This window comes from Rhinoderma darwinii, chromosome 13 (genome assembly GCF_050947455.1).
Source record: "Rhinoderma darwinii isolate aRhiDar2 chromosome 13, aRhiDar2.hap1, whole genome shotgun sequence".
In the NCBI taxonomy this organism is placed as follows: Eukaryota; Metazoa; Chordata; class Amphibia; order Anura; family Rhinodermatidae; genus Rhinoderma; species Rhinoderma darwinii.
This window is the reverse complement of record NC_134699.1, coordinates 15477518-15491287: the sequence shown is the minus strand read 5'-3', so window position 1 is coordinate 15491287 and position 13770 is coordinate 15477518. Positions and strand designations below refer to the sequence as shown.

The following is a 13770-nucleotide window of genomic DNA, read 5'->3' as shown; positions in this document are numbered from 1 at the left end:
GTCAGGGACTATGGAAAAATGCTCTTGGGTCATTTTTTCCATATGCCGGTCAATCAAAGCCCTTGAAGGATATTCTTGATGGCTCTATATTTAGATCCCGACTGGATTATGCAGGTGAACTGTGATACTTGGTAACAGAGGCACAGATCTTGAGAGGAGATACTAAGGACGACTTAGGGGCGGCAGATTATAAACAAGCATTTAACGTAGGTGAAGAATCCTGCCCACAGAGCTAGCAATCAGAGCGATCTCCAGGACCCCAAGTATACTTCTTGAAGTCTTGCTGTTTGTAAGTATCATACTTCTTATGATTCTTGTTCAGTGCTGCGTTGGCTGTTTTACCAAGTTGTGCAAGCGTAAATACGAGAAGGATCAGCTCATCGGATTACAGTTATATGAAAGGTCAGAGGAGCACCGTACATTACTACTGCTAGCAGTAATAACACTTTGTGTACTGCACAGGCTGCTGTCACTACAGAACATTACACTGACAAAACACTTCCATTTCTAGTGCAGCTGCAGGGTGGGATGGCGCGTACACTGGCCGTCTATCGAGTGACTTCTCCGGCGAGCCGTCCGCTCATGTTCACGATGACTGTCGACATAGGAAATCGAAGTTACTCTCAAGGGTGTAGGATACCTCAGGAGAGAGAAGACCCATTTGAGGTTGGTCTCATCCCCATTTTAATAGATAGTGAGAACCGGTATACATAGGTGCTGCGAAGCTTCTGTCCTGAGTGGTTACGAGTGTGGTAATGTCAAGCAGCACCTGAAAATGGCCTAATTTTTAATGTTTGCTATAGAGCTCCCCATCCCTATGTATCTCACATGTTCAGAAATTCTCAAATACAGACAAGAAAAAAAAGATTTCTGCACAGTCATGGGCAGATGATGAAGGTTAAAGGCCATGTACACCTTTGAAAACATTGTATGTATATATACACACACACATTATATATATATATATATATGTGTGTCTATCAGTGTGTTTGGTGCAACTTTCTAATTACATTTTATTACAAAGTATTTTTACTTTTTGAGATACAGCTGCTTGGTATGCTGTATACAGAGCTGCTGTGTCTTGTGCTGAGACCTGAATCCGTCAGGTTAGCGGCATTGACGGGTCTCTGACACACAGGATCCACTTGTTATTGATCACATCTAAATTATGAACTTAAATGTGATCCATAACAGCTCGAACCTGCATGTCAGAGACCCTTCAGTGCTGCGGACATGATGGATTCAGGTCTCAGCACAAGACACAGCAGCTCTGTATACAGGACACAAAGCAGCTGTATCTCATAAAGTAAAAATAATTTGTAATAAAATGTAATTAGAAAGTTGCACCAAACACACACACATACATACATACATACCTATATATATATATAAACCACGTTATCAAAAGGTGTACATGGCCTTTAACAACAACAACAACAACAACTTGTTTCCTAGATGTACAGCAGAACAAAAAAAAAGTAAAACTAGCTTGACAGATGTTTTTTATTCTGGTGAAAGACTTCGCCTCTCATTTGCTGGTTTCCATCTGGTCTTTACCTCCTTTCTGATATTATGGCATTGTGTATATCACATATAGCCAACATGAGCAGGTCACTGCCTCTCACAAGTTCAACACATTCATCTTCTGCTGCTGTAATTGTTTCCAGGATCTGATTGGCTACATTATATAATTTGAATACCATTTTAAAAAGTTACATCTAAATATTATCTGCATTAAAAAAATGGAATACCTTTTTAGATTTATTGCAATCATTATGTTGTTCTGATCCTGGGTTATAGCATGTATTATACTACAGAGCTGCATTCACAATTCTGCCGCTTGTTAATGGAAACAGTCAACAAGCAAACATAACAGCGAAGCTCCTTTAATACCTTTTTTTCCTACATATATGATAGCTGTACAGTGCTGACTACACTATCTGAAGACTATGCTTCCCAGAATGCAGATCACCAGCTCTGTGCAGACACTGAACCAGCAAGGAATGCCGGGAGATTGAAACTTTGAAACCTGTAGAATTGTAACCTAATCTTTTCAAACTCCAAGATGCCGACCTTCTCCTTGAGGTTAGGCAGATACAAATCACTTGTGTAACATACTGACCCTTTGACCCTGCTCCTCTTGATGTTTCTTTAGCTGTTCCAGCAGCTCTTGGAATTCTCTCTCCTTTTCTAAGGCTTCCTGAATGGAGGCTTCATTCTGCTCGGCATAAGCCATGGCCACCACAGCGAGGATAAGGTTAATAAGATAGAATGAGCCCAGGAATATCACCAAGACAAAGAAAACCATGTAGGTTTTACCCGCCGCTCTGAGAGTCTAGGAACAAAAATAAAATATATTTTTTTAATTCAACCAATTTTGACTCAAAGTGACTGTATAGCATTAGATTTATTGAATGAGAACATTACCTACACCGATTGTTTACGCCCAATGGCTCTCCAGCGGTTTTACAACCACAACTCCCAGCATGCCTTGACAGCCACAGGCCGGAAGTTGTATTTGTGAAACCACTGGAGAGCCACCAGTTGGAGACCACTGACCTCTACCTATGTTGGCATTTCTGGTTCTATACAACATGAAGGCTTGGTTTATCCTGAATGAGATGACATTCGAACAACAAAACTTCATTTTACTAAATGGTTAATTAGGGTGAATTTGGAATATGACAAAAACACGGGACTACTCATGGTTAGGGTCAGTACTGTTAAGAGCGTTATACCAGCTGAAACAGGTTCTCCCAATAGTCCTGAGTCATCAGCCGGAAGAGTGACAAAAAGGCCCAGTTGAAGGAGTCATAGCTGGTGTAACCATAGTTGGGATTTCTTCCAATCTTCATACATGTAAAGCTTTCTGGGCATTTCCTGTTGGTAAAAGTTACACTCGTAGTACAAGGTCAGAATTCCAAAAAGACAAATAGAACTCAATAACCACAACAAACAGCTGTATACATGCTATACATTTCATGATGTAAGTTACCCCGGCCTGCCCTCAGTTATACATTTCATGATGTAAGATACCCCGGCCTGCCCTCAGTTATACATTTCATGATGTAAGATACCCCGGCCTGCCCTCAGTTATACATTTCATGATGTAAGTTACCCCGGCCTGCCTTCAGTTATACATTTCATGATGTAAGATACCCCGGCCTGCCCTCAGTTATACATTTCATGATGTAAGTTACCCCGGTCTGTCCTCAGTTACATATTTCATGATGTAAGTTACCCCGGTCTGTCCTCAGTAACATATTTCATGATGTAAGATACCCCGGCCTGCCCTCAGTTATACATTTCATGATGTAAGTTACCCCGGCCTGTCCTCAGTTATACATTTCATGATGTAAGTTACCCCGGTCTGCCCTCAGCTATACATTTTATGATGTAAGTTACCCCGGTCTGCCCTCAGCTATACATTTTATGATGTAAGTTACCCCGGTCTGCCCTCAGCTATACATTTTATGATGTAAGTTACCCCGGTCTGCCCTCAGCTATACATTTTATGATGTAAGTTATATGACATCTAAAGGAACATGCAGATTCAGGAAGAAAACTCCCCATGTCCGAGGCAAAAGTAGGTATAGTATAGACACATAGCAAGCCCTGGACTCAATATTGTGGATTCACACCAGCTTCGGATAGTCTCCATTCTATCAGGTTTCCACTGCTTTTTGGACAGACGGAATAGCATAATCTGCTAAACTATTCTACCCAATAAAAAAAACAAAAAACATCTCATGTATCCCAATAAAATCAATGGGATCGGTTTGGATTTATTAGGCTTCCTTTTCAACCATTAAAAACGAATATGTCCCGGCTCTCTCTGTCAGAAACTAAAAATGGGAACAGAGAACGACGAGTGCAAAAACATTGCAACATAGAAGCACACATGAGAAATAAAATACAGTAAACACACGGAGCCAATATGAAAAAAAGCAGACATTTAGAGGTATATTAAATACTAACACTGAAATTAAAGCTCTAAGAGGTTGATGAAGATATGAAAAACTAGACCGCTTTCTTTCGGAAATAGCGCCACGCTTGTCCATGGGCTGTGTCTGGTATTGTAGCTCGGCTCTATTCATTTGAATGGAGCTGAGCTGCAATACCAGACACAGCCTATGACCAAGAGTGGCACTGTTCTGGAATAAGGCAGTCTAGTTTTTCTAATCTCATACAACCCTTTTAACTTTATTTATGTTGTCTGCAGGGGAAAATAAATGACACTCACCCGCTGTCACTGCTGTTCCCACACAGAAGAGCATCCAGCGCTCCGTCCAGGTAGTAAAAGTTAGCTACATTGGCGAAAAGGTGAGGAATAAATTAGTTGAGGAATCTGCTATAGCTTATTAACTAATAATTATCTTTATTAACCGATGTTCATTTTGAACCGGGGACGTAGTTATAAGGAGGGAGTCCAAAGGCATATAAAAGCACACAGGCATTATAAATACCATGGTAAGTAGCACCAGGCTACAAATGTTGCTTTGGGGCTCAGCCCAATAACTTCTATGGAGCTGTGCTGCAATACTACACACAACCTGTGGACAGGTGTGGTGCTATTTTTGGAAGAAAAAAGTAATGTTTTCCTAATCCTGGACAACTTCTTGAATTTTTTTTGCAAGATACTCAACTTTTGAATTCCCTAGTGTTACTACACAATTTTACTCCCCAGTCTCCATAAGAAAAAAGAGTAAATGGTGATGTGATGTCTAGGTGATATTGCGCCCCTAATAGCTTCATGCGGTTACGGTCTACTGCAGTGATGTTTTTCTATAAGGACGTCACATAAAAAGTTTGCAATTGGCCTCCATGGTCAGCTGATGGCACACCACATGAATGTCATGTCACCATATACTCAATATAAGCAGTAACAACCAAGGAGCAGTGGTGTAGAAAGACGCTACAAAAATAAGAATAGAAGAATGCTACAAAAAGTACAGTGGGAGCGATCATTGTATTGTATTTAGTCCAATTTCTGGAAAATAATAGCATTCGGACAGAAGACAATACTTGTCGAGCTCCTGCACCACTTGGTCCGACATAACCCTATGTTGGAAAAAGTTGCTGCGGCTTCAGAATCTCGTCACGTGTAAAACTTTTATCAAGTGTTTTTGAACACTTTTCTGATCAAGTCAGACCTATTAGAGAATATGACAAGTTACTAGCGTAACAAAATAATGCACTGCTTGGACGGTGCACCAGTATTAGAAAGTCTCCACTTTGGTCATAAGGGGTGAAGAAGTCAAGTAACTTTTAAAATACATTACTGACAACTATACACTGATCCGGAGTTACAGCCTGTATTATACTCCAGAGCCGAATTCACCATTCTGCTGGTCGCTATTGAAAACAGTCAACATTTTTGAGAGACACCCCCCTAATGCTTAGCGGAGCTCCTATAATGCAGCGGAACAGTTATAGCATTCAAAAGTTAACACACACTTTAAGATACATGCACTGTGAATAATGAAGAAGGATTTTAAAAGATAAGTAACTTTTATGGATTTGCACTAAATTTGTTATTTGCCTTACACTCATCATTGAGGTAGGAGCCCCAGTCTATGGATATGTTGGTAAACATGTCGGTGTTATTGTAGAAGGTGGAGTTGTCATCAAAATCCATAGAACTCATAGTCTGGTTTCTGTAATATTCATACGCTTCCTCAGGGGGTGGCCAGCGGACGCATTTCTGTCTCAGGTTTCCCATAAACAGCTGAAGACCAATAAGTGCAAAGACGGCCAAACAGAAGACCGTGAGAATCATCACATCCGCCAGCTTTTTCACAGATTGAATGAGGGCTCCAACGATGGTCTTCAAGCCTGGAACAAGTGAAGTGGATCATCATCACAACACCTCACAAAATCTCAAAAAGAGGATCTACTGAAAATATGTACGTTAGTGAAATGTATGAGCGTTCTTAACACATAGTCATGAAGTAGGAGTAATTGTGTATGGGGTTTCTATAGTCAAATGCACAGTGGATCAATGTTTAGCACTGTTGACATGTAGCACTGGGGCCCTGGCAGTGGTGTACAGTACACAGAGGACAATCTCCATAGCAAAACTAAAAACTAGGTCCCTTTCACGTGCTGCCTGACACCAACACACTCCCTACCACTTAGGACAGGCGGTTCTGTACTCCCATCCCGTTTTCATTAAGGCTGTGTTCACACTGAGTTTTTTGCAGGAGGAAAATTCCTCCTGCAAAAACTGCTCCAGTAGGTTTTTGCACAGTGGTTTGACAAAAACTCGTCAAAACACTCGTCGAGGGTTTTTTTTCCTCTTTCTGACTCATTGAAATGGGGTTTTGGAGGAGGAAACCGCCTCAAGATGGGTCATGTTGCTTCTTTTTACCACGACGAGTTTTTTTTACTCGTGGAAAAAAAACTCGTCTGCCTCCCATTGAAATCAATGGGAGGCATTTTCGGGCGGTTTTTGAGGAGTTTTTTGGTGTGGTTTCTGCCCCAAAAAACTCGTCAAAAAACTCAGTGTGAACAGGGCCTAATGGAGTAAATTTTCCGCTTCCTTGTTTGCGAACATTGCTGCAACCTGTGGAGCCCATATCCCTGTCTAGGTTCTTATTAAAAGGGGTACTAGACCCCTCTCTCCAGGGACCCTATAGCAGCCACATGGACTGTCACTATGATACGTACTTCCTTGGGTAAATCCACCACTCATGGGCAATAACTGGCACTCTGGTTTCCTACCAAATTGCAAAAAAACAAACCGATCGGTTGGTAATCATTGCTAGAGTCAATGTCTTAGTAATCCAATGATCCTGATTACCATAAAGAATCCCTTAATAAAAATTCTCCACTCCCAAGGAGACCCCTATTCACATTACTACCTCACAAAAGCCTGGTGTAGGGACTGGTAAAACAGTTCATAGCATTGTATTCTGGCCGAGATTTATTGCTTGCTCCCATGCCAAGCATCGTAGGGCACACTTATGCCATCCCTGCTGGAAAAGTGACATGGTTTGCTGCTATCTTTTGGGTAACCCTTTGACAGGTTCTGAGGAACCAAAGTTGGAAATCGGTGCTCTACAGTGTTTCTTGACCTAGATGGTTGCGTTTTGCGAGTCTTCTTCGTGTAAGATGAACAGATGCCACACGGTGTCTCTCTTTCACGCAGCTTAGCCCCGACGATCACATACGCTGCACTAGTTTTCCGACTTTACACAACACTGCAGAACTAATCGTACTATTCTCCCTTGGGTCGTCTTCATGGCCAGGACATTTGGATACGTTCCCTAGTTTCCTTATTCTGGAGAAGACATGACTGCAGCCCTGCCTGACTCTCCCGATAAAGTATATGTAGCTGGGGACTATATTGTCAGAGTGAGTAACACCTGACATTTTACTTACTAAAATAGGGACACGGTCAAAGTCTAATAAAGGGAGACGTACAAGCACAGAAGGTTATAGGGGGTCAGGGAAGTAAGGAAACAAACATGGACAATTTGTGTAAACGATACGGGAGACAACCAGCGAGTCGGTGTGAATCTGTAAAAACTGACATGAACAGCTTGGTGTTAACCCTTTAATGACAAAAGAGGAGTCAAGAAATTCCAGCCTGGGTAAAACAACTAGTTATAGTATAAACAGAAAGCCTATGTATATAAAGCCTCATGGACACGGCCATATTACGGAACGGTGTTGTACGGATCTGTAATATAGATATCAAAAAGTATGTTTAAAAAAAAAAAAAATTGCGTCATGTTCTATCACGAAGTATAATGAAGGTATTCTCCCCAGAAGCATTTCTTTTAGGGGAGAATATGGAGGCATAATATGGCAGCACACGAAGTGCCTATGGGGCCATAATACTGAACTATAGGGGCTCGGTGTGCCCACACACAGCTTTGCCGAGTTCATGAATCCTCAACAACAAAGGTGAAGAACACATACTGTAACGCTGACAAAACCATAAATAGGATATAAAACGATACAAACCTGGAATTACAGTGATTGTTTTAAGTGCACGAAGGACACGGAATGTCCTGAGAGCCGACACATTCCCCAGATCTACAAACTCTGTGGTATAACTAGAAGGATAATAATAAAACATAGAAATACCCTAAGCCGTTTAAATGAAAGACCAACGCAAGCGACCACAACCCGTGCACTTAGCAGGTCATGCAGATTAGCTAAAACCAAACTAACCAAGATAAGGCCTCATGCACACAACAAAGCCGTGAACAGGAAGCTACATGGCGGCACACAGAGACCTGGCAGGTCCGTATTAAAGAGTCGTGGCCATGCGGTGTGCCGCTGAATGGTGCTCCCTGCAGCCCTGTATTACAGGGTTATTCTCCCCGAAAGCAATGCTTCAAGAAGAGGATGGCTCTGATACAACATCTGATGCATCCTAATAAGTAAATATAACAAATAAAAAAACAAAAAAAAATGCAGAGGTACAGTAGGCCCCAGAGAAGTTCATGGGTGCCCTACGATGCCTCCGTACAACTTATAGGATGAACAGAGCCATAATATGACCATGTGCATGCTTATATTGAGAGAATTTTTTTGAAAGAATGGTATTCCGGGGAATGCATGTATGTTAGAATATAAATCAGAGAATAAAACTATGTGCATGCGTGGTTCTAAAGAATATTTTTGCCCCATCAGATTTTTGATCTCAACACGTAACCTTTCAAACTTAGATAATCTGACAAATAGATGGACGAATGAGCAACTGTGAATGACCATTTTTACCTCCTGGATCAGTCTATTCATTAATAAATAAGTAACCAATTATATGATATAGGTAAGTACAGGTAAGTATAGGTTGCAGAGGTTCATCATTATGAACATATGTCCAAGACCAGGGGGTTAACATAAACACACAATCGGGGAACCTGGCGTTTCATGTCTGATCACTGGGACTTCCACCGATCACAATGGTGGTCCCGAACTGAAGAGGTACGGGGGGGGGGGGGGGTTAGAGACCCCCGCCGATCTAACGATTGGTGTGGGTCACAGCGATCCGACTATTATCACCTATCCCGTGGATAGGTGATAATTGTCAATTCTAGAACTCATTTAATAGAAAGAAAGCTTAATTTATGAAGAGGCGCAAGGCTCTATTAAATTAGGCACATCTCTGGCTGTCCGTGCACCTGTAATGGAAATCTACGCCAGCTGCGATCTGGTATAGATTTCTGCTATAACTGACGCCAGTTTCTAGCGTAAATTAAATTTGTCGGTCCATGGCATGCCACGTCCCTTTTCGTTAAGCCCCAATCACTTTACAGAAAAGTGCCCTGGGCGGCGTAAATGCATGAAAAGTCTTAATTTTTTTATGCAAATTGCGAATTTTGATAGATTTGTGACATTTCTATGACAGAAAACTGCCGTAGAAAAGTTAGTGAATTCTCCCCTAAAGCTTATATCCTCAGTACAGGATATAAATGTTCTCTCATCTGTGGGCTTTATGAAACCTTCGACATTGGCACGAAATGGGTTAGAGTGCCAAAGTCAACAGTGTATTTCCATGGTAGGATCAGGTACTGGGATTAGTTTTTAGCCCAGTTAGGGCCACACACCAGACCGCCAGTGATGTCACTTATGGACTGATTGACATCTCATTAGATTCTATCATATAAATACTCGAAACCATTACAAGATTTCGATTTTTTTTATTTTCTTACATAAACGCCTTCTTAAATGGGTTCTCTGTACTGAGCTGATCACAGGGACCAAAGTTTGCAGTAAGGGGAGAGTATAGGTTTTTTACATGCATCTGCCATAAGTTCGGAGCTGAAGGAGTATATGATGGAGTTTTAGCTTGCCATATGCTCTATTCATTGATATTATACATACCAGAGACATAGACAAAAAAAATATATAAATGAGACATACATATTGGATGCAGAAAAAAAAAATATTAATAAGATCATTAAAGAAAATAATTAGCTGGTAAAAAAAAAATATATATATATACCAATCATTCTAAAATGAATTATCTTGGTGAGCAGGTTAGTAACCACAACAATGTCTACCTTCTACTTACGCCATTAAAATGACACAGAAATCCAGCCAGTTCCATGGGTCCCTGAGGAATGTAAAACTGTCGATGCAAAACCCTCGGGCAAAGATCTTTATCAAAGACTCAAAAGTGTAAATGCCTGTAAATGTGTACCTAGAACGTCACAGATGAAAAAAATTATAAGAGGTTTCCAGAGAATGTCAATCAGACATCTTATAAAAATGAGATTAGATAGATATGAGATACATAGATTTGTTCTAATAATGTTACTTTACGGATAAAAAAAAAAAAGAAGAAGATGCCCGATTGAAGAAAATGAGCTTTGAGTGGCAGTGTATATACATCCAATATATAAGAGTATAAATAAAGTATAACTATTTGGCAGAAACTAGATAGATGCTACTTACTCCACATTTTTGGACCAAGGTGGCGGGTCACTCATGGTCATGAAGACACAATTTGTTAAAATTGTTATCATAATAAAAAAACTGAATATTGTGAAGATGAGTTAAGGAAATATAAGCCAAGGCACAATGTGATCTATCTAAGTGTTGAAATCTCCACTCTCTACATGATGAAATCAGAATAAAAGTTCTGCCTTCTCTCCAGAAACTGAACCACTCTTGTCCATGGGCTGCATCTGCCCCATTTAAATGAATTTTAACTGCAATACTGGACACAGCCTATGGACAAGAATGGCGCGGTTTCTGGGAAAAAAAAATCTCAGACAATCTCTATAAAGCACGACCACTAAAACCTAAAAATTCACGAGTGACTGCAAATAACTCAAATATTCCACTCCCTCTTAATGTTATACCAAAAGGGTCAAGGCAGCTGAGATATGAGGAGCTGTTTGACAAGGTCCTAACAGTAGTGTTGGTTGATACCTGTTCTCACAGGTGATGATCTTCCTCTAATATAATATACATCCTGCATGGAGAAAAAAAATCGTATTGACCCTTTAACCTTGTAGAGCCGTTGTTTCCTTAACTACAAACTCCACAAAGTGAATACAAAAAAATCCCCATATCCCGGTTTTCTGGATCACTGTGAATGTGGGGCTGGAGAGGAGTAAGATAATGGGGTTCACTTTGGCCACCTGAATTATTGGCTTTTGAGTGGAGTTGCTGTAAATTCCCTGGTCACTTGCGGATTATATAACATAAAAACTATAGAACGGTATCAATAGTAACATTATAGACAACCCGTTATTTCATAAAGGATATGAGTGGATCAGCACTTTAATAGCTCCTGTTCTCAGTGGATTGAGAGGGTCCAGTAGGTACATAGCTTTGGTGGCAGTGAACCGAAATACTGCTTTGCCCTTATTCAGGACTATGAACGTCTGTGGGAAGATAAGACAAGTTTAGACACCGAGCTGAAATGCAGGACATGGAAGCAATTTCCGAAGCTACAAATAGCACAATAAAAGTTATGAAATGATGGCGATATTGACGTACTCCATAGAGTAACACTGCACTTACAATAGAACAGATGTAGCAGTACATAAAGGTGTAGACAAGCCACAGTGTCAGGGGAAGAATACCTCTTTATATGGCATGTGATCCATGAGAAAGAACACCTGTATGCCGCTTTATGAAAACAGAGGTACAGTATGGGTTTATAGATCTCTATGGGTGCTGTACATATCCTAGCTGCTTGATGGCACTTAAAATGTGAATATCCAGACACTATACAAACGTCTTAAAGGATAAAACCCAAAAGGGTCAGCACAGCCAATAAAAATCTGCGTTAATACCACCAGATAAACGAGATTGATCCGGAGTGTATGTATAAAAAATAACTTTTACTAAATTTCTTTAAAACATTAGCATTTTGCGACATGTGCGCATAAATTCGTCACAGCTGTATGCAGTTTTTCATGTGTTTTTTCACAGTATGCATATACAACTATGTTTTAAGACAGCAAAATAGTCCACCTTTTTAGGTTTCCTAATCCATATGATTTCAACAATTAGTTAATTTCAGAGGTTCTCTCATAAACACTTAGGTGATCTGTTTGGCATATAAGATATACAGGAGACATAAGATTTTTCAGGCAGTTGCCCTCCTACCCCTTTTATTTTTGGGATGGTGATGTTCCTTTCAGGAGTTGTCTGTCAAGTCCTGGATTTAATTGAACCTCTGATATAGGGTAAATTCTCTCCTTGGGGGTTGCCACGCACTGGACCCCCACTATGATCAAGATTGTAGAGGTGCTCTGCTCATCTGATATGCCAAAGTGTATTCTTGGAAAATCCCCTTAACCTTAAGGGGAGTATGAGGATCCAGATCATATGGTAGCCAAAACTTCATCAATTCCCAGAACATACAAATTATAATAAATATAATGTGAATTAAAGCAGAATAGAATATTATTTGTGGAGGTTTCCAATCTACAATTTTCTCTATTCAGTGTTAGAGAAGGGTACAATGTGCCCACCAGAGGACATTATCCTGAGGGTCCACCAAGCTGCTATGCAGAATAATAGCATGTCCAATTTGAAACAACCTAAAAACATAAAAGATCCCCGAAGCAAGTGGTTTTGTAATCTGCAAGTGGTGTCTCTATGCAGCGCACGCGCACACACACACACACACACACACACACACACACGCACACACGCACGCACACACGCACACACGCACACACGCACACACGCACACACGCACACACGCACACACACACACACACACACGATTTGCTGTAGAAATGTCTGCACTTGAAAATCAGTTTTATACATGTGAATGGGGTTGTTTCTGCAGCATGTCCATGGATTTCTGGAAACCCCCTTGAGTTGTGTGAGACAGTCGCATAAATTTCTGCAACGCATCTGCTGTGAGTGAACATACCCTTACTATGCTAGAACCTAGGCCCACCTAAGGATCCTCCTGCCCTTCTACTGGCCACTTTGGCCCAGTGTCTATTAGTTTACAATTGTCAATTATACAGGTCCTGGAAACTCCTTCCGAAAAAAATTGCACAGACCCATTTATATGAAATAAAAAAAAAATTTACTTCACAGAATCAAGCCATATACAGTCTCTGAAGATCCACATGTTACCTTTTGGGTACTGTAAAAAGGATCCAGATCTTCCAGGGGCACCCCAATAAGCTCCGATGGTGGATCACCATAAATAAGTGGTAGACTCTTCCCAGCCTCCAGGCCATTGTTGGGTTTTAGTACCGCGTCCTCAAGAACTTCAATCTGTTTGGCTTTCCGAATTTTTTCCTCTTCAAATCGCTTTTCTATTTTTGCAAGGCTCTCTCTGGTAAGTCGCCGCAGGCTGTCAGGGCCGGGAGGGAGCATTTTGCCGGCCATATTGTCATTCTGTATTTAGGAGAGGTGTAATATGGCGTGTCTGCCTGGGAATCGAACACCTAAAATAACAAAATAACGATAATATAATAACATGCATACGATGAAGCACGATATTGTCAAACAACATAAGGTAACTACAATGATACAAAGCGAAGACTACAACATATACTCACAATATCATAAGTATCTAAATACCCCAAACTAGGTAGTGTAGCTTGTTGGCACCCAGCACCCCGCGCATATGCCCTGCCAGTCCCCCCCCCAACTATGCCTATATAATATGTGTATCTTGTGCTTTGATATGGAAAAAAAAATGTCTGTCACACATTCATTATCCTGAGTTCAACCTCAAAATACACAAGTTTACAAATAGATATAACTTACCGTTAAGAAGGAATTCCTAAATGTACAATATAGTAAAGGGCAGAAGAGATCTGCTAT

General features: G+C 40.7%; 1 protein-coding gene across 3 annotated transcripts in view; it reads right to left on the bottom strand.

Moving 5' to 3' along the window:
- The window catches only part of SCN4A (sodium voltage-gated channel alpha subunit 4), a 44635-nt gene extending 31306 nt beyond the window's left edge, over window positions 1-13329 (bottom strand). For all 3 annotated transcript variants that reach the window (XM_075845764.1, XM_075845762.1, XM_075845763.1), the window contains exons 1-9: window positions 13072-13329; window positions 11233-11351; window positions 10414-10503; window positions 10031-10159; window positions 7972-8063; window positions 5548-5835; window positions 4244-4307; window positions 2739-2880; window positions 2123-2335 (exon numbers count right to left, since the gene is read on the bottom strand). In XM_075845764.1, coding sequence (XP_075701879.1) covers window positions 2123-2335; window positions 2739-2880; window positions 4244-4307; window positions 5548-5835; window positions 7972-8063; window positions 10031-10159; window positions 10414-10503; window positions 11233-11351; window positions 13072-13329 — 1395 coding nt within the window. The remainder of the gene's footprint in view (window positions 1-2122; window positions 2336-2738; window positions 2881-4243; window positions 4308-5547; window positions 5836-7971; window positions 8064-10030; window positions 10160-10413; window positions 10504-11232; window positions 11352-13071) is intronic.
- Between the last annotated feature and the right edge of the window lie 441 nt (window positions 13330-13770).